Genomic DNA, 22156 nt, shown 5'->3' with positions numbered 1-22156 from the left:
GGCAGTGCAGCCAGCAATTGGCAAGTGCTAAGTTTAAGGCAGCAGACAGGATAGGTCTGATCAGTGCAGGAAGAAAGGGGGGGGGGCTGTATGGGTACAGATGCATACCTCAGTGCTAGGGGTGGCCCGGAGGCAGTGCGGGAGGGTGGCATCCCCACCATTGCCTAGAAAGGTGTGGAGGGGTACTACTGGTGTTTAAAACAATTCCTCTAATTTCATACAGCCTATTTTCTCTAACGTTCAAGTCTTAATGACTATATCAATCATGTAGGGAAGTACTTCAGGTGCAAGAAAGTACAGTTTCTAGGCGTAAGACTAAATCAGAATACACAAATCCTGATGTTACCAGGGAACCTTCCTTTCACAAAAATTCTTGCAAGGCAATCAAAGCTTTTCTAAGCAGCGAAACGCAAAGGTTACAATAGCATGTACATTGATATATCTTCAATTTTAATTGAGCTGGGGCAAAAACATTGTTGTCCCATAGTTTTCTTCAGACATTGTTACAACATAAATTCAAATGAGAGATTCCAAAAACTGTTTTTCTAACAAAGAAAACACTGTTTACAGAAAACAAGACTTTCAAGGTGTACAAATGTATTCATGTCCATTCATCAAATTCATAACTGTGTAGATATAATACAATATTTAGTCAACCTGACAGTGCCTTGCCCACATTGTAAATCGAGTTTTAGTAAAGACAACTCATAAGTGTCCAAGTAAACTCAAAACATAAAACTAAAGCCAACGCGGTTCGAACAAATTGTTCGCCCTCGGGGCATTTGAGTCAAATATTCCCAATCTGTTTTCTGCCTTTGAAAACAGGATTGTGTTCTCATTATGCTGTCTGAGCAGGTTTTTGTGTTTTTTTGAACATTAAAAGAATAGTGCGCTCAAAAATATTGCCCAGAGGGTTCGGGCTTGTGTTTTTAAGCATACATTGATCAATCGTACAAACATTTCCTATGCACCTTACCGTAGTTTTCCTCATTTTTGCACATGCAAAATCAGGCAACAGGGCGTGGCCATCTTGTGCTAATCTCATCCGTTGCCGCATTGCCCTAAGGTGAACTGCCCTGGTGGCACTAAATCGTATCCCCAGCCAATGAGGAAAACCTAGTGATATTCTCCGCCTATCTCCATGACATTACTGGGCAGCGTAGCCAAACGGGCCCAGACATCACCTACTTGTTAACGTCAGTTGACGCAGAACCCGAAATATCAACACACATCTCACAACACAGCGCGTCCCAATTTTGAATATAAAACTATAATTTTAAAGGAAGTAGCAAAACTCTACAATTCATACTTTTATTTCACAATAACCGCTCCGAGAACATCCGCAATTGCCATACTCAAGCAAATGGGTGACTTTTCTTTTTTCTCGATTCACAATGTTTATCGTGAGTCACACGGTGTTCCTTTTGGGTGTAAGAAGCGCATTGGACACACCATGATTCACAAGGCTTCGGCATCAGCTTGGCGCTAGGCCACTGTAAACTATCTCAGGTTGCTCCTTATCGCTGGTACCGGTTAAGGGCATATCGGCACGCGGCGATTGTCCCAAACAGCGTCATTGTAATCCAGCCATTTAGTATATCTGCAGCTGCCTGGTAAAGAAGCCATCAATTGTTATCTGGAATCGATGACAATCGCAAAAAGGCAGGATGTAGCGGTTTTGAAAATATAACAAATGTGTCTCAGTCGCTGTTATAATTTATCAATTTACCCATCATTAATTCTGCACCATGTGAGAACTAATGATGAACACAAATGTGAACAATGGGAACACAGAGAAAAGATCATGAAAAGTAGTCTGCAATTCACTTGAGGTTAGTGTTATGTAGTATGTTTAGCTCGCAATGGGATGCGGAGCTGACTCTTCAATTCGAAGAACACATAGATGGCATTTTAACTAAATATTAGCGTAGAATTTGGCGTTTGTGTAACCTGGGGAAACCCGGATGTGGACGAAATGCATTTCGATGTTGGACTGGCCATTTGCCCGGGAGAAAGGAAAGTACACGGGCTGTTTTGGTGTGGTGTTGCAATATGCCACAAACAACCCATCACAATGTAAGTCCGCAATAACGGTCGGATAATGAAACCTTTGTTCGTCTGCTACATAATAATCGATATTTCCATTCGCCCGGCGTAACGCAGAGACTCCGTTCAGATAACTAATATTCATAAAAATGAAACTTGTTCCTTTGTCCAGTTTTGGAATGATGAACCTTTATTCTATTTGACGGTATTACACCCATTCCTTCATTCATTCCTTTCGGAATCCTCCCTTTCTTCCAAGGGCAAAAAACAATTGACCTTTATACTGTGTACGATGAAGGGTTTGTTCAGCTCACAAGCAAAATTCAAAGGCCCTGACCTTCACACCGAATGGGAGCGTATAGCCCTCCAGACCATAGTGACATTAGAAATATTTTTGAAAAACAAATTGTTTGCTGCCATCCACCAATGGGTTGCAAAATTTCTAGTGATTTACTTTTCTGAAATGAAAACAGTTGGGTTTACTTCCAAATGCCTTATTTATAAATTTTCCTCTAGGGAACTTTGAAATCTCCCAGCGACTCCCACATCCAGCCCACACCACCTGTCTGCTCAGCCTGACTCCTGTTCACACAGCAAATCACATAATCACATTTTCGCGAGTCGCGAGCCCTGACAGTGTGCTCGTACGAGAATGTCGGAACAAGCCCTGATGCAACCCCCTCCAGCCAGGCCACATGGATTGGTCATATATTCTGGTAACGCTGACACCTGCCGCCACAGCGATTGAAATCGTAAGACTCGTAAGACTCCTAGGGCTGCATATCAAAGATCGGCCCCTGTGATAAAGCATCCAAAGGTGAAGGCGCTCACTCCCCACATCACCAACACAACTCGGAATAAAGGACACATCCCAGTAGAGAATTAGACCAAGAGTTTGGTATGGAGATTCTGCAGAAGATTCAGCTTCCAGAGAACTCTTCTGCCTTAAGCGCGCGCTGGCAAACAATAGGTTTTAAGGGGTTACAGTATCGGTGACTATTTCTAGTCTTCAAGTTACATTTCCATTGGTTGGGGAGGGGGTGCACATATAGTTCTGTAAGTGCCGTCTCCACAGGATTGGTTGATGACTTGGCAGGAGGTTGGACATCACGTGGTTCAGCTGGGCCAGTCTGTGTGAGGTGAAGGTTGGGTCAGGTCCGGAGAGGCGGCTGGTTCTGGCTAAACTGATCTACACACTTTTCCTAGACATGCATTAAATAATGATCACAACTAAACCTTTTAGTATATATTAGAGGCCTATAAATTGCACATGTGTTTGTACTATTCCCACTTAGGGTCACTAGCGAGGTGAAGGGTGTGGGGGTCTTGCCCCTGAGGTAACCTGCGGGGGTCAGGGATTGATGGCTGTCGGGTCTGGCGCATCAGAGCCAGAAGGGGGTGGAGTGACGCATGTTAGTTTAGGACGGAATATACTATGACGCGGGTCTGGTTTTATTGGGGGCACTCTGGGGTTGTCGGCAAAGAAGGGTCACACTTCTGGTACATCAAAAGAATAACTTTGGAGGGGCACAAGGTTGAACAAGCAGTAATTTTCCAACAGCGGGGGTGAGGGGTGCAGGAGCAGGTTTGTTGAGATGGATGAACTACAAGTCATGGTTCGGCCCATTCACACTCGGGACAGTGATCTCAGAGGAAGAATGAAATTATACATTGTTTGCTTGCAACATCTTGTTTCAGTGCATCTGTGAGAAAGGGACTTGGGAGGTGCAGGAAGAAAAAAGGTGGGGCTGTCAGTGCTCGCTGTGCGCTGCAGAGGGGATGGGAGACTTGGCAATGCCAGAATGCAGCCTAGTCCAAAGATGGAGTTGAGGGTATACAAAATGGAGTCTGTGTGTCTTGCAATAGCCCCACTTCTGCTTATGCCGGGGCCTTATTCCCATGGCTGCAGAAGGGCAAAGGAGGCGTCCCCCACTAGTGCAAGAGGTCCCTTTTGCGTAGAATGTATGGGGGGGCTCAACCGACCCCCCCCCTTTACATTAGCAACAACCCTTAAAACCACCACCTATACAAATCAGAATGCACCCATTTTTCACCAACAACCGCCTTTGATGTGCTGTTTTGCTTAGTCAGTAGTTCTTGCGCGCCAAGTATCTTATCTAGCCTAGTTCTCATTCCTTTTGTGGGATGCGTAGTTATTCAGCAATTTGGACAAGTGTTTGGTAAGGCAACTGTAGAACCAAGTTGCTTTCATGCTGTTATCTGATCCTCCCCTGATCAGTGAAGGACCCACAAGAGCTCAACGAAACAGGGAAGTGTGAAAGCACAGGACACTGTATGGCATTCTCCAAAAGGCACTTTTTGCAAAAAAAATGACGGAGGATACATTTCAAAAGACAAATTGAACGCTTGATTTGGAAACTTGGCTGCTATCATATCTACCGGGAAGTGAACTGTTCTACGAGGTCTGCTTTTGGTGGACAGGGCATGTTTGCAATGTTTAGTGGCAGTGCATGTGTCCTCGGAACAAAATCATGCGCGATTCCATGAGTATGTATGTCCAACAGTCAAAATTCAATCTTTCACAAAATCGAATTCCATTTCCTGGTATATTGGCTTGACCACCCATTTTTTGCTTTTCGTAAAGGCCATTGTGTTAACAAAGCATCCCATGTTTCCTGCAGTCCATGATTGTTCACGCCCTACGTTCTCGTTATGCGCTAATACTGCTAGTAATGTCCTATATTGCATCCCGTCTCTGCCAAAATGTAATCTCTTGGGCCTGTACTTTAGGCACATAATGTGGAACACCTCCAAATCTCCTGTGACGGAATTCTGTGAGTCCCTTCAGATCTCTTGATAAACACAATCTTCTCGAGCTTTGCGTGGAGGTGAAGATGGAATCAACCGCTTCATCTTGCGTTCCTGCTCCTCCAACAAAGGTCCATGTGCACATTGGTGAAAATTTAGATTTTCTGTCCAAGAGTGAACATTGGAACAGTGGTGCATTAATGAGCGCCATTTTTCTAGTAGAATTTCCAGACCCACCACACATTTTTGGATCTCCACCAAAGATGGTCGCTGAAAGACTGGGCCCACTGTAAAATATTTTCAGAACTTCAGCAGCTGAGATTTTTGATTTGGCACCATGCCATACATCAAATTGATGGTGAATATTTGCAACTGCTCTCATGGTCTTGGCTATTGAAACATGTCTCTCGGTGGCTACGAGGTCTATTTGCATTCCCCTCGATTTGAGATCTTCCAGGGAATTGATAAAACCATGTTTCTCCATGGCCACTGAGGATTTGCATTAGGACACCTGCACAACCACCAAATTCACAATTGTTTTAGTTTCCATGTCCTGAAAGTGGTATGTGCAGTACTTTGCTGCAAACCCCGGGCTGTCGCTCTGTCCTTCGCCAGCTAGCATAAACAATTTGTCAGAGAATGTCCTTTCAATTGACATTTGTTCAATTTTCCAGGCTTCACTAATATCAGGGAATACAATTTCTTTTTATAGTACTGCGTTTTAGCAAGGAACTAAAGTCCCACACATTGACAAATTGGACAACTTACTAAAAGTAGAGCCACTGGAAAGTAAAGCAGATGTACACAGTTTTCCAGCTGGCACTTTCCCCAGTATCGGTTGAGCGGACCATGAAAATTTATCATGGAGCAGATCACAGGTGGCTTGTATTTTCAGGTTAGTGCCTTGATATACGAGTCGCATTCAACAATGGCTTCCCGCATAAGTCTCCCCTCACTGGATGGATACATATCGGCATCAGTATAATCTCTTCCAGGCAGTCTTCAAATACAATGTATTTGTGCTCCTTTATTAGACTATCGTCCTGCATGAATGTGGATTGTGACTCAACTGTGGTGGACATATCGGCCGAACAGGACCAACTAGTCGATCTTTGGCTAGTTCCTCTGTCAAATGTGGTGAGGCTTCAGTCTGTTTCAGCTTGAACACGAATCGGAGAAACTTGTTTGGGTTTTTATTTTTTTGCGGTTGTCGATTGTGCCAAGTGGTCTGCAAGTAATTCAAAAGCAGCTTCCCTATGTTCAGTTAAATCCTAATCTTGTGGAGTTCTCGCATTGCAGCAATGGTCCAACAACACTTTGCTGGCTTCGCCGGTCACATTCAATTCATTTTCTGGCCATTGGGCATAAGCATTGATTTGAACACGCTGCGCCTCATAACAGTTGCTCCATGGTGAAATCAGTTTGGCAAGCAGCATCTCTGGTTTCAGTAGCTGTCTGTCTTCATAGATCGTTTACTTCTGGGCCTCTAGGAGATGGGTTGTAAAAAACATTCAAAGTAAAACCAACATACAGTACATAGCACTTCAGATTTTAAAGCATGTTATGAAGACACCAGCCCAAAACCCTTTTTGTGATCAAATTTATTTGTTACCCTTGCTGTCTTGTTTTTCTGTGAAACCGTGTTCTTCACTGGAACGACTGCACCAGCAAGCTGGTCTGCCACCTCGGATCCATGTGCCTCCTCTTCTATTTCCTGATCTTCTATACAGCCCTAGAATAGAATATTCATTAAATCGTATTTGAAATCAAATTCTTTCCTCGCGCACACGACTTCCATGGATACCTTCGTACACTGTGTCATTTTGTCAAAATATAAATTTCAAATTTCACCTGATTGATGGCTAGTGTACTCGATCAGAGATCACCGTGCAAACCCACCGAGTAATGTTGCACTCTAGCATTTTGCAAAAAGATGCTAGTTTGTAATGTCACTGTCTAATAGTATCAGATGTAGGATCTACTTTCATTCCAACGAACTGTCAGTTTGCATACCTCAGGCTATGGATCAGCTCCAAAGGATGATGCAATTGTAGTAAAGTACCAGCATCACCCTGTAACACAGTACTTGTATTAGTATGGATGAAAAAAGTGAAATTGAAAACACAATGGGATGCAGACAATGGCACATATCGATAAATGAAACATTATGTAAACAAACAGGATATGTAAGCCTTCTCATATTATCTATAATTCCATGCTTAATACATTTCTGGAATTGAATAGCGAAATAAAACTACCTGATACGCGCTCGAAGTTGTTGACTCAGGAAAGAAATGGATGCAGAATCTTGCTCCTTCAATTTCAGTGCATTGTCATGGAGTTGAAAAGGGAAATTAGTTTTGAATTGGAAATGTGGGAAGATCATACTCTGAAAAATATGAACTTAAAGCAAGTCTGTATGGGTCACCATTGGTATACTTGACGTGCCGGTGATGCCGTCACTACCGATGGTCTGTGCTTGTCAAGATGCAAACCTAAAAAAATTGACGTGTAAAGCGACCAATTACAAAAATATTATGCTCCTTTCCAAGTGCACTATAGCATAGTTTACAGTGTCCGAAAATAGTTTTCTATGATGCTCCTAAAACCAGGGACAGATGTATAGCAAAATGGGGGGGGGTGTAGTTTTAAAGCAATAAAATCTTGACAATATGTAAAGTATTATAAGGAACATTTAAACGAAACACCAATTGGTCCATGTAGTTACCTGTTCACTACCCCAAGGCCTACAGCTTAATCATTAACAATGACTCACCTGAGGCAGCGTGTGCATGAATAGAGTTGGAATTGGAAGCAATTTACGAGACGTTCTGAGTCGATGATTCTTTGTGTACTGCGATTGGTCGTACATATTTGTGGTAAAGTGCAGGCTGCAGATGCGGAATCTATCACCCCTCAATTTCCCCAAGACATCCTGGGTTCTACTTTCAAGCTCTTCTGGCGCAAATCTGCAATATCTGACCCATTCTCTTATTAGATGTATATTCCTTGGGAATATATGCATTATTGTGCCTTTCGGTTTGGTATGGGTCTTAGAACGGCAACTGTAGAAGCAGGCATTGTTACAAATTCTGTAAAAAAAAGTCCACATCGTAAAATGTTGCATGGATGCGTGAGAAAGATGGAATTATTTTTTTCTATGCAATTAAAACCTCTGTAGCGTAGCTGACTGTATTCTAGGATCACTTTCATACACAATTGGTTGATGCAATGCAAATTGTAACCCTGTTACTCATCCCTTGAATGTACCATTATGCATCAAAAGGAAACATGCCTATAGAAGCGGTCCGCAAAGGATGCAATTCTATCCCAATTGACACCAATGACAATTGCTATATATCGAGACCAGAACAAATTAAACTCCAGTCAATTGTAATGACCATGAGATGAATGAAAATGACACTTCTGAGTACATTCGTTCGAAATAGATAAAAAATTAGAAATGTACAGATCAAGAAGCTATAATTGGGTGACCTGCCCTTACCTTGACCAACAGTTAGATTCAGCAAGCAGGGTAATTGGTAGCAGGAGAACAGGGAGATGTTCACAGGTAGCACGATGACCAGCTGACTTACAGTGCTCACAGGTGTTCTCGTGATAAATATCAAGGGGTTTATAAAGAATTGGGGAAAGTGGGTGTGTATGTGAATGAGTGATGTGTATATGGCATGCTCTTATGTGAATAGCAGGGGTGCGGCCTGCTTCAGGGGAGCCTGCCTGGAGACACTAGGTCTGGGAGGCCATGTGAACAATGGCCCCTGCGCGTAAAACCCCTTTGAAATGTACATGGTGTTTGGAAACTTGGCCGTTCCCACCCTTGCCAGCCCCCTTTGGCAGTACACATCCACGGGTGCGAACTGCCGTTGATAATGGAGGGCAGATGGATGGAAATGAGGTGTGCAGACAAGGCCCGGAACACTGCTGGATGGAGACGCACTTGATTCACTGAAAAAAAATTGAAACCATTCATAAAAGTTCAGTTGTATTTTATTTTGTTGCTGATGTTGATGGCACAAATGTACTATACATTATTTACTTCGGGTTGCAGCAGTGTGTCAGAAAATCCCCTGTACTGACCGCTGTCACTGGGGAATGTCTCTAATGGCACCAATGACACAGGTGGGTATTACTCGTCGATGCGGTGTCCAAGCCTCCCATGAAGCCACCATGTAAACTAATGATAGGCCACCAGCCTGTGCCGCCTGTGGAAGAGAAAGATACAAACTGTTTTTAAATGAACACGATAATTGTATTAAGCCTCAGTTGAAAATGCGATCTTGTATCCTATGGCATTGTTGCCAGTACAAATGTTTAGTTCACGTATCAATCCACTTGGGGTTTAAAGTGTAGACACATTACAATATTGAACGACTATGCATTCATGCCATTTGGGAAACTAAGAAATAATGTTTGATGGTTGTACATGAAATAAACATAAGATGACCCCTATGATTTCCCCAAATCACGAGTGATGTACAGAATTGCAAGACTACATTCATTCAGCAGTGATGGATCAAAGTTACGATAATATAGGAGACGACCATGAAATGTTATAAGTTATATCACATCTAGAGTACACTTACCCGTTACTTGGATTGCGAGGGGGAACTGTTGCGCGAAGTTTGTGCATAAGCACCATCATAATCCTCCACATGGACCATGTGAGGCAGGCTGCAATGAAGTCATGCAGCTCGGTAACGCATTGCGGCCGTGTCCCATCTTCCGATGTATAGGTGAAGCATCCACAATTTTCTCGGCAGCATCAGTTCTCCTTGGTTGGCATTACTGCACACCGATTGCAGGTACACAAGGTGATTTGTCCTCCCAACTGAATACTCCGGCTCGTACTGGTAGGGTGTATTGTTACCATTATGCGACAAAATAAAAATGGATGGTAATGATAGTACTAGTATCTGTTCGCACGGACTACAAGCAACGAAGGTAGCTGAACAGAGAAACGAGCCACATGATACACAAAAAGACAGTGAAACGATTGGAAAGCAAATCTGATGTCGGAGAAGCGGTCTGTTTATACTTATTGAGGAAAGACGTCCTGCCATTTCCATGGAGACACATTAGCTGAAGCGCAGAGAAAGTTGACAAGAGACATGCATTGGCGTTGTGAAATGTGCAGTACGCGTCGTGATGTCAGCTTCAGGGGCGGAGATATGATTTAGTGCCGCCAGGGCAGTTTACCTTGGGGCACTGCTGCAACGGATAAGATTAGCACAAGATGGCCACACCCTGCTTTTTGCATGTGTAGACAAACTACTGTAAGGTACATAGGAAATGTTTATACGATCGATCAACGTATGCTTAAAAACACATGCCCGAACGCTCGGCAATATTTTGGAGTGCACAATTGCCTTGTGCATTCTATGCACAAAAATGTAGCACTGACCTTTTGTCTTTACATGAATACAATTCTCATGCGTTCACCTGTGTAGAAAACGTGTATTTTAGACAATTCAATATTTGTCACTATTGTGATGTGTACTCGCCCCATGAAGTGGGTGTGAAAGTCTTCAGCCTGAAGGTCTGTGTAGAGAATGCACATAGCCTTATATTTTTCCAACCACTGCAGAGGAGATGGAAAGTGAAATGTATGGTGCTTCTAAATCTGCCGAAAACAAGGGCAATTTGGGTGTTCACGGTACGCTTGTGTGGTCTTCCCCGTCAAATCTATCCGACTATTTTCACAAAACCCAGAACTCTCGAATCTAGTGTCACTGTGCCTTAGTGCGCGACACTATTTAAATCGATCGATGCCCGTCGTGCATGACTTTTATAATGCGGCTTGCGTGCATAACACTATTTTAATCGATTGTGGTCCACCGTGCACTATTTCTATAATCCGTCTTGCGTGAGTTACATTGTCCAGTATTGTGCGCATCCAGCTGCTGGAGTATCAGTGTAGCAGACCTACCTGATCTCTGTGTGGCGAGTGCGAAGTCCCGTCTGAACTGGAAAAAGCTATTCTGGCGTTTTGTATCATTGTCATGGGGACATCGCGCATGCGCCGTACTGCGTGTACCGACAGTCACTGTGGCCTCCATATTGGTATGGGCGACTGGAGATCTATTGGGGAACCGTTGTCAAGGTAACCCGAAAGCTAAGTCAGTATTAAATAAGCGGCCTATATGCATCGTGCCCATGTTCAATCGCTTGCTGTCAAGATTAATGAAATGCATAAAAATACAACTGACACTCTATATAGCCGATATTAAAACCTACTGGGTGTGGTATGCTTTATATGAGCGGGTAGTCAATCAGGTACCCTTAGGGTAATCTTAACTCATGGGTTAAAGGATGAGTCAATAGATGTTCTATTTATCGGCACGGCCATCACTCCCGTTGCTATTATGGTGTGCAACGTTGCTAGTTGCACTTGTTGGCGAAAGAACGCCGCTGGTTTGCATTGCTCTGGATCATCAGATTCACTGATCATGTGTCAAGAAAGAGTATACCCATGTTATTACGATTGGAGTGGTAATGTGACATCAATTGAAATGCCCAGTCATAAATGTAAACCCGAGGTATTTTGCTCTAAGATGATGGGTGCAAAAATCAAGAGTTGTGAGCATGCCTAGCTCCCCTTGGGTGCACCCTGGTCATGTGGTCTCAAAAGGTCCATTCTGGGGTGTGGCCTTGTGCTTCAATGACGCGTTAATGTGTTGGTCAAGTCCAATTTATAGTAAGGAATCTTATATACATTACCCTTGCATTACCCTCTCTTACAAGGAGAGCATATCATAGCTTTGCACAATAATTCTTAAATCTGACTTGCAAGTAAAAAATAAATCTGCATGTCCCACTCACAATCTGTTTCAGGATACATCCTGTGTAGACAACTAGACCCAGCATATTCGATTTTTTTTTTTTTTTTTGGAGACTAGAACTAGACCATGGGATCAAACTTCCTCTTGTGTAGAACTAGACGAAGCACATGAAGTCAAACTCTAATTCATACCTTTGGGTCTCAGTGTGTCTAACCTGTCTATATACCCTATTTCACGTTGCAATAATTTGTTGTAGGTTCCTGCCACTGCCACCAGCCCTTCATGGCATCAGTATACATGTGGTGCACCATGGGCTTATCAATTTAGATCATGGTAGGAGCCCAACTAGAGAGCCATCCGGGTCACCTTTCTGGCTTTCTACTAAATCTGCCCATCTGCATCTGCTTGTCTATTCACATGCCTGTAGAAACAGTGGATTGTCCTGATTTGCTAGAACTCCCTACTTCTAGGGCATTTGTTCTTCTTCCACCTTCCCAGTGCCTTTTTTACCTTCACAGGCCCTGATATGGTTATCCCAGACTTTGACACATTACATTCTACACACAAGTAAAACACTACCAGGCACAGTATAAATTACCATTTCCATCACGTAGTGTGAGCAAACTGAGCAAGTAGTGCAGAGCACAAGGATACACTTGGATACCCGAGTAAGAACTAGCAGACACATGCAAATGGGACTGGGACTTCCATATTTTTGCCTAGCTGCCATTCTGAGGAAATCTTTTCATGGATATAGCAAACGTGGGATTGGGTAGTCTGTATTCCACAGCCCATGGGATTGAGCATTTTACCAGGGCCTTCAGGGAATAGGTTAATGTTGGGTCCTTCCCAGGACCAAAGTTCCACGCCTGGACAAGTATAGTAAGTGCCTTTATTGTGCCAGGTACAGTTAACAAGGCGTGAAAAGGCTGGCAACCAGCTCAAGACTAACTGCCACTCTCTGGAACCTCCTCAGGCCAAGGCTCCACATTCCAGACACCATGCCAACATTCTGCAGAGCAGAATACTACAGTAGATCACTGTGCCTCAGCCACAATTCCTTTTCTTCAGGGATGTTTACTCCGAAGACCTATCCTGCCTGTAGCGCAGACATGCATAAAGAGCTGGGCTAAGTGGTGGGCTCCATGCTGCCCAAATAACAAAAACTAGTTGTCTGGGCAATTTGCAATCCAGATTGAATTTTCTGCATCTCAAAACACAGGTTCAATTGCTGTTGTCACTGGTGCTTCAACTGTAGCAACTATCTACAAAGATAACAATTGGTGGAGACCACTCATCTGATATGTTTGACTGGAGTGGTTGTTGAAGGTGTCTAATTTGATCCACTTCTGCCAAACTTTCTGACTTTGCTCACCTCGTCCTGTTTTTTCCCAGTGTTGGGGAGAATTCTCATTTCTGTGCTAATTCCCTTCAACCTTAGACTCCATCTCTTTTGCTGGACTTTAGGACTTTACATTTTTATCCTGGAATGAGACCTTTTTCTCACTCATGACTATTTTATTTTTTTAATCTGGTTTGGTCTTTTTTCTGGTCTGACCAACTCCATAGGAATCTACTTTTTGTATTGTGACACACGGCACCTTCAGTGCCGTGTCACAGAAGTCCTTTGGATTCCCCATACGGTTTAAATACAGTCTCTTGGGTAAACTCCTGTTCTCAAGAGTAGTAAATTGAAATTATCCTACTTGTGTAACACTTTTTTTGTTACCCTCACGACTTTAAATGGCTGGTGGCAGTGGTTTAATTTTCCTACCATTGTGTGTTTTTACCGCAGGTTGAACCCTCGGCTGCAGTAATGAACCCATGGCTGCCCATTTTGTCAAAATGGCCCTGGTTGTTTATTTTTGCCATTTGTTGCTTGTGAGGTTGGTCTTGGGTTTTACTCTGCGCGTCAAACCACGTTTCACCCTTTTGTTCGTTTTACCTTTGGCAGGCTTCAATGCTGAAACCCACCTCTGGCTCTAGTGTGTCTGGCAGGGCAGGAAGCGATGGAGGTGCCCGAAACTCCCAGTACTGATTGGCTGACGGTCCTTGCAGGACAGCCATCCTGCTGTGAGTGACAGCTAGGATGTGCATGAATGGAAGAAACATGCATAAAAGGTGAGGTCTCTTAAACCGAGGGCAGAGCCGACCACTGGGCGACATCAGATGAAGGAAACTGGAAGTTAAGCTTGCTGCACCCTCCTGGACTGTTGAACTGCCCGGTGAAGCCCTGATGCAGTGCTGAAGATCCAATTTTGTATCGACTACAGACGGCCGAAACTAGCAACTTCTTCCCTTGGGTTGGTGGGACCAACTGACCCCAAGACTAACTTAGCTGGAAAGCCTCTCCCTGCTGGGTGCACTTCTTTGCTTCTGCTGGAACAGAGTGCCAGGAAAACCAGAATAGAGTGCATCATCTTAAAGCTGGAGCCGAGCTCCAGGAAGATCCTGAAGACCCTCCCGAAGCAGGATGACCGAAGCCTGACCCACCTCACCAGAGTGCTGGGCCCCAGAAGCAAAAAAGCCCATAAAGTGTCCAAGAACCACGGTGGTGCTATTGGCCGGTAGCTGAAACTATAAGTGCCGCTGAATTGAAGAGCCCATAGCCGACCTTCAAACTGCAGTGCAGGAGTCCTCCAGACGTCCTCACTCTTATCCCCACGACTGAGACCCAGGATCTGCAAGAGTGCAGCCAGAACAGAAGCCATCTGGATCCTATTCTTTAAACCTGACTGGGATACTATTCTCTTTGGTCTGTAGCTTGCGTGTTCTCACTAGAGACTGGCAGTAGCTGCTTTTGCAGAGTTTATTCCAACTCTGCCCTTCATAAGCCTTGCAGCCTCTGACTCAACAGATTTATTTTATTTTTTTCAATATTTTTTTGTTTGAGTTTTTAGTAATTTTTTTTTCTTTTTTACTACAAATTCTCTAAACCTTGTAAGACTTTTGTGCTATCTAAAGAAGTGCCTCAGCCCAAGGGACACTGCTTAAATTGACTTTGGCTGTCCTAGCTCCCTGCAGACTCTTCTAACCCATTGACTTGGTTCTGTGGTGTAGAAGTTTAACTTGTATTGCTGGGAAAGATCTAATCTAGACTTCATTGGGAGATTGAAAAGTGTTCACATGCTCTGAGAACCTGTACACCTTTTCGTTCCCTAGCATTTTCCACAACCTCAGAATTGCATTAAGTTCAAAACGTTATATATTAAAGCCAGACATTGTCCTAGTAATTGAAGTTCCCTCAGGGTGAAGGAAGTGTTTGTGAGGCATCTCAAAAGGATATCTACTGGCATATTATAAATCTGAGGAAGGGGTATAAAGTGTATTTTTATTGTTGAATATTACCCTTTCTAAAGCAGGCTTATTTAAAACTGACTGTAAAATAATTATTTTACTTAACCTTGCATATGTGTTATTTGGATACTTGTAATTGTGAATCTGTTACATCTATACAGCTCACATTTACCCTTCTGGCTGCTCAGTCACTCTTGTAGTACTGACCTATACCAATAGGTGGGTTACCTATTAACGAGAGGACTAGGCTGGCGTAGTCTCCCACAGAGTTACTGCATTCAATATTGCCTAACACCCAGCAGTCCAGTGAAGTATCATGATAAGCTATCCTTCCATTGACTAGTACGATTCAGGGTAGCTGGAGTTCATTAAGGTTGGGAGAGCTTGCTTGAAGGCTGTCAAAGTGCCTGTTGCCTTTCATAGGCTAAATCCAGTTTGATAGTCATGAAGTAACATTGCCGGGGGGTGTGGGCTGGGTGTCTTGACTGGCCCCTTTGAGAGCAGGGGGGATGCCATCACACCCTCTGGTTGAGGGGGTGAGTGGTGGTTGTTTTGGTTGTGTGGACTGAGGTGTTGGGAGGAGTCATTCCTTGAAGAGTAGGGCCTTTAGTTCCTTCTTGAAATGTGAGGGAGGGGTGAGTGTGGTTTCAACTTGCTCCACTCAACCATACTGCCCTCCGCCAAACCCCCAGTGCACACCCCCTCTGACCATATCAGTCTTGCTCCCTACCTGTAACCCCTTGAGCAGCGCTTTCTGTACATACATTTCTATGCATGCTAAGATGTTCAGAAATTCATACATGTCTGTTCATGGTTGTGTTGGTAGATTGGTGGCTTTGATTGTCCCAGCTGTCTGAGACTGGGAGGGATTTTGCGCATCTTGAGCAGGAACATGGAGCTGAATGAGTACTCCTTGTCCTGAATATTATTGACAAGGGGGGGGGGGGTGGGTTAGCTAGGATTTACTCTGCCTTTTTGTTCTGTCCTCTAGAACAGTGGCTGCAACGTTTGGCTCACAGGGTGTTTTGACTTCAATTGTGTCCCGCACGGTCAATGCTGAGTGAGCATGGAAGCTATAGGCCAAAACATCTGGTTGCAGACCCATGATTTTTTTTTTTGCTGCCCTGTCAATGGTGCTGGCATAATAGTCATTTTAATCGTCTTGGGAGGATAGCTCAGGGGCAACATGCTCACCTTAGAAGCATGGCGACACATAGGAACACGGGTTCGATCCATGGGGCCGCGCTTAGAAACCGGTGTATTAAGCTCATTATAAATATCCTATCGTAACCACTTGATTTGAGTGTGACCATCCATGTCCTTAGCAAGATGGCCACAAACTTTGCAGCCCTCACCATAATTGTAATTGCTGCATTTGTGTTTCTTTTTTGGCCACGATTACTTGGCTTACCTAAAGATGGTATAATTGGTGATGGGAGAGTGAGAAAGTTCCTAATAATAAAAGGCCAATCCCAATAACGTATCTCGCCCATTAAGCGGTTTTCCACACTTGCATTTCTTTGTTGTCTCTTTTGCCCACTTACATGTCCATTATGGGCAGACGGCTTAAACAACGCTTTGTGCTTTATTTGAAGAGCAGCTTTTTCAGACCAGAAGGCAATGTGGCTCCCACCACGAGTAATTTGTTCCCTGCTGAGTTTTCCAGCTTTAACATTCTCGACTATAGTAGTCTGGTAATCTTCATAACATGTCTGTCCCTTCATAGTATCCATAATTTATGCACCACATTAATTTATTAAATTCAGATCCATTACATTCCGCAAGTCTTTGTATTAGTTTGTTTGTTTTGCTAGACCAGTTTAGTCAACAAATCTATTTATAACTTTTTATCAGGACTCCATAGTCTGTTATACTTGGGTATCTCTGAACAGTCCTTTGTTATCCAGTCTAGCACGTTCTGTCTGTTGATGACTTCACTTGGCAGCTTGTCAATTGCTTTCTTGCTTATACTCATTGCTGATTTCCAGATTGGACCGCCTTGCCTGGCTTTTCAGCTAATCTATGAGTTGGAAGAGCTGCTGTCACGTTTTGTGGCTCATGTACCAAAAGTTCCTGTGGGTGTATGGCAGATGTCATTGCAAAATAAATTGGCTTTCCATGCTGCATAAGAGTTGTTTTTGTACAAACAGGAGAAGCTTGCAGCATCTTTGTGTTAAAATATTGAGTTTTTTTCATTGTTGCTTTTTGCTTACAGCCACCCTTGGAGAGTTTGGCTACTGTAGAGGAAACTGTGGTTCGGGACAAGGCAGTGGATTCATTGAGGAAGATCTCGCATGAACATGCACCTGTGGATTTGGAGGCGCACTTTGTGCCACTGGTGAAGCGTTTGGCAAGTGGCGACTGGTTCACTTCACGGACTTCTGCCTGTGGCTTGTTCAGCGTGTGCTATCCTCGTGTGTCCAGCACCGTGAAAGCGGAGATCAGGCAGTGAGTATGAGCGTGTATTTGAGCGATCATGCTGTTTGGTTTTATGAAATGGGATCTGTGCCAAAACAACCATATAACCATGATTTGAAGAGGGCAGGCTGTGTTTCGGTTTCAAAAGCATTAAAACTACTCTTTAAGGACACCTGCCTACCACTAGAGGCCAAACCATCATTACTACTACCCTCAATATCAAGGGTGCCCTAACCAATGCTAGATCATTGGTGGCACATGCTACTGAGATAGCGGACTGGATCACGGCTGATAACCTTGACTTCCTAGCTATTAAGGAGTCCTGGCTACACTCAGCTGCAGGCTCTTCCCTCCCTGACTACAATATCTTAAGAGGGGGAGGCATCGCCCTCCTTGCCAAATCCAGCTAAGCTATGGGAATAGCCCCCTCACCATCTGTCGACTCCTGTGAACTACTCAGTTAAATTACCCAACTCGGTACACTAACAGTCCATTTAATCTACAGACCACCAAGACCGATCGGGTCATTTGAAGACATTTCCATAATACTATCTGATAACACTAAAACCCCCTCCCAAATATTACTGCTTGGGGATCTCAACTTAGGCTTTAATGATCCGAACGGCCAGCATGCCTTGGCTATATCCAATGCGCTCACTGAACTGGGATTCACCCAAAGAGTGACAGGCCACTCATGACAAAGGGAGAATATTAGACTGGGTGGCGGATTTCAATTGTGAAGCCTCAATCACCTGCATTACTCCCCAGACATGGACAGATCATTTCCTTCACGCTCCTAGCTAATATCCCCACGACCAAGGACAATCTAATAGAACCCCACTCCTACCGAGGAACAAAAGAATTATCACGGACAAGATCATACCACTCATAACCCCAACCTCAACTCACTGCCAAACTCTTCTAATCCAGACATCCTAGTAGACGTTTAAACCACCATAACTAAAGCACTAGATGCAAACACCCCACTTAAAATGCGGAAAAGTAAACTTAGAGCTCACCTGAACTCATGGTTCACTCCCCAACTAAAATCCCTCAGAGCGGGAAAAAGAAAACTAGTTGTCCTTTGGAGACAACCACCTACTGAGGAAAATGAAACACATCTGATCAATATAGCTGTCGCCTACAAAAAAGAAATGCGTACCAAACAGGAAACTTACAATGATAGGATCAATAATGCCAGCTCAAGTACTAAAACGTTTCACTATTTTTAGAGAAATGGAAGCTCATATATTCCAGACAGATGACTGTCTAAAGGACAAACGATGGTGTAATAATATCCAGAATGCCCTAGCGAATAAAATTTCCCTCCTCCAGAACAAGATTTTTGACAAAAGAGCTAACCTACCTAACACAGGGCAGCACGCCACAACTAAAGTTCCTTCAACTAAACCCCTTATCGCTTTAGATTTTCACATGTCTCCATCCATGAGGTAGAAAAAATCATTGCCTCCATCAAGCCCACAAGGTACAGGAGAAAGTTGCCCAGCTCAGATTAAGGGCGCAGCCACAGACTTGGCGCCTTATCTCTAAATTAACGCTTCATTCTCATCTGGCATTATCCCTAGCAACCTAAAGGAGTCGTGGGCTTTACCCCGTCTAAAAAAACTATCTTTGGACCCTACCATCCCTACTAATTACAGGCCGATTACCACCATACTGTTCCTACTCAAGATGCTAGACAAGGTGGCCTACATTCAGATACAGGAGTAACTAGAAACCAGTCACCTCCTGGGAGTCCGCCAATCTGGCTTTAGACCACGACACAGTACTGAAACAGCATTAGATCTAAAGACTCAGATCGAAGAGTTTAAAGATAAAGTAAAAATGGTCTTGATCTTTCTGCCGCCTTCGATTTGGTGGATCACAAAGTAACTTTGCAGACACCTTGCCTCAGCGGCTCACTTTTCACAGGGTGCCATTACCTGGCTCAAGTCTTTTCTGAATAATCGGACCATGAGTCTTCTCTCCATCAGTGGCTGCTGGCCCTATTCCAATAACCTGCAGGGTGCCACAAGGTTCTTGCGTCGCACCAACAATGTAGAATATATTTATAAAGCCATTATTTGACGAGCTCGACCATCTGGGTGTCGCCTACATGAATACCCAGATCCACATACCGCTTACCGGAGAGTACGACAAGGAATGGCTTTAGTGAATAAAATGTACCTAATCATCCAGGCATGGATGGCCACACACGGCCTATGCTTGAATGACGATAAAACCAAGCTCCTGATTCTCAGTACTACAGCCAACCTTAAACTTAGCACGAAATACACTTCCTTCAGTATCGATGGGAACAACATTAAAGTGGTAAAAAGGTAAAAACCATAGGTTTTTACCTAGACTCTGCCCTCGCACTAAGTAAGCAAGTCAATGCTATGGCCTCATCTACAGCATATACTTTGATCCGAGCCTGCAAACCCTAGAAAGATGCACAATCCTAGCTAGAGCCCTAATCCTCTCTAATGAGAGGGCATATTTCGGAGCTGAGGAGACAGAACAAATGGCTTACCACTAAAGACAAAATTATGCTGAAAACTGTCTCATTAACCCATAAATGTCTTAATCAAGCTGCCCCACTCGATCTGGCGGTGAATCATCAAAAAATCCAACCTACAAGGACGGATTCAAACAAACAAAAGCTGGGGGGGGGGGGCAGTTTCCCTGTTATGGTAGCACAAGCCTAGAACGCCCTCCCTCCTGCCTTGAGAGCCGACCAACCTTTTCATAGCTTTAGGCAAAATACCATAAATTGGCTTGTAGCTAATGACCAAGGACACTACTGCGTAGTCCGAGCCTTGCTCTTAGGTTATGTCTCCCTGGCATTTTAACCACTGCCATTGACTGACAATGTAGTCTCTCCTACACCTGTACAGCATGCATATACGATCTGTTTATTAAGCATAATCAATTGTAAATACATATTGTAACTTACGCTGAAAGTAGTCTATGGGTTTGGTGCGCCATATAAATAAATAAAACAAGCAAGCCATTGACCACTTACTGAATGACCGTCCCAGATGTAGCGCTTCTGCTGCGCTCCGTAGTGGTTGAACCCATGGAAGGAGTGAAGTGGCGCTGAACTGCCATCCACCGGTAGATGGTCTGAAAGACTTTCCAAAGCTCTCTTGTTTGATTGGAGCCTACAGTGAGCCAGAGAATGTGGGACCCTCTCCTGTCAAACTTATTTTGTAAATTCCTGAACACATGTGGTGGTCTGGGCCTTGCCATGTTTTACAGCTTGGCATGGTAAACTATTCAGTAGACCCTGGTGGACCATGGCAGGTTACCATAAAGTTTCCTGTGAAGTGTGGAGGAGTCTATATTGAGAGCCCTGCTTAACGCTACGGAGAGGCCAAAGAAATCGGTCTTCCCTTGCCCTATGCCAAAGCAGCCCTTCTAATGGCTTCAGTAAGGATGACCTAGTCTCCCCACCCGACCCACAGCAGCAATGTGAGCTTGAGAAGTGCTGAGGCAATCTCCATCTTGTTCCCGAGACCCCTGATAACAGGCTGGTGTAAACCAGGCTGTATTATGGGAATTGGTGAACCCCTCCCAAGTTTGGGTGTTGTGGTTCAGAACAATCAAACAGTTGGTGTGAGATCTACCTTGTGTTGGAACAAGGGGTGTTTGAGCCTTCTAGCTGTCGAGTCTAGTTCTGGGGATCTGGAAGAACAGAAAAGTACAGCCACTTTGGGATTCTGTATAGACACTAGAGCTCTGTATGCTGTCCCCAAGATATGATTGATTTTATTTATATTGCGCTCATTCACAAGTGTTTCAGAGCGCGACCAAGGGAAGGGAACCGAGAACAAAAATATGATCTTACTAGGTCCAGTGACATTAAGAACGTGCAAGTGCATGGAAACGGGGAGTGCGTGGAAGTAGAAAGTGCGGAACAGAGGAGAGAACAGAATAAATGCAGTGAAAAGGTGGTGCAGCCAGACAAGTGGCAAGTGCATGATTTGTCAGGGTATATCTGATAAGTGCAGAAGATTGGGGGACTGTATGGGTACAGATACAGATTCCAGTTCACGGGGTGGCCCGGAGGCTGTGCAGGAGGGAGGCAGGGTGATCAGGTGCACGGTGCCGAGAGAGAGACGGGTCAGCAGGGAAGAGGGGCAAGGGCAGAAGCGAAGGAGTGCTTCTGGAACATGAGATGGTTCTCAAGTTTCAGGGTGGTCGGGAGGCTGTTCCAAAGGGAGGCCCCCCAGCCGAAGACAGATCTGCCCCAGCTCGTTTCTTTGAAAAACGACCGACCCTGTGGAATTGGAAGTAGAGGAGCGAAGGGCTTGAGAAGGTAGGTATTTATGGAGGGATTGGACCCAGACCCCAGAAAGCCTTGTGGAAAATGCAGATTGTTTTCAATATAATCCTTGCGTCCACTGGGAGCCAATTAAGGGATTTCAGAGCTGGAGAGATGCGATCCCAGGGCTTGAAGCTGAGGACAAGTCTTGCAGTCCAGTTCTGGATTAGTTGTAAAGGGCAGAGAGTGGAGGCAGGTAGATTTAGAAAGAGGCTGTTACTATAGGCCAACCTGGAGAGAACCAGAGCTTGGGAGACAGTGAGCTTCTGGGGGAAGGAGAGGAAAGGCACTGTACCTCCTAAGGAGGTGCAGTAATAAGTTTGACTTTTTAGAGACGTCAGCTGTGTGCTGAGAAGGAAAGTGTGTAGTCAAAGATGACCCTGAGGTTCTTCCTCGCAGGTAGGGGTAGGAGGGCCAAGCGAGGCCAGCTAGAGAGTGGGGAAAGGATGGTGAAGGTGTCCCGATGACAGTTTGTTCTGTTGGCATTTAGACAAAGATC

General features: G+C 44.2%; 1 protein-coding gene across 1 annotated transcript in view; it reads left to right on the top strand.

Annotated features, from left to right (window-relative positions):
* Positions 1-22156, top strand: part of PPP2R1B (protein phosphatase 2 scaffold subunit Abeta) — a 165338-nt gene that overhangs the window by 30180 nt on the left and 113002 nt on the right. The window contains exon 4 of the mRNA XM_069614304.1: positions 17128-17360. Coding sequence (XP_069470405.1) covers positions 17128-17360 — 233 coding nt within the window. The remainder of the gene's footprint in view (positions 1-17127; positions 17361-22156) is intronic.

This window comes from Ambystoma mexicanum, chromosome 9 (genome assembly GCF_040938575.1).
Source record: "Ambystoma mexicanum isolate Mex_15411 chromosome 9, UKY_AmexF1_1, whole genome shotgun sequence".
Classification (NCBI taxonomy): domain Eukaryota; kingdom Metazoa; phylum Chordata; class Amphibia; order Caudata; family Ambystomatidae; genus Ambystoma; species Ambystoma mexicanum.
This window is presented reverse-complemented; position numbering and strand designations above follow the sequence as displayed.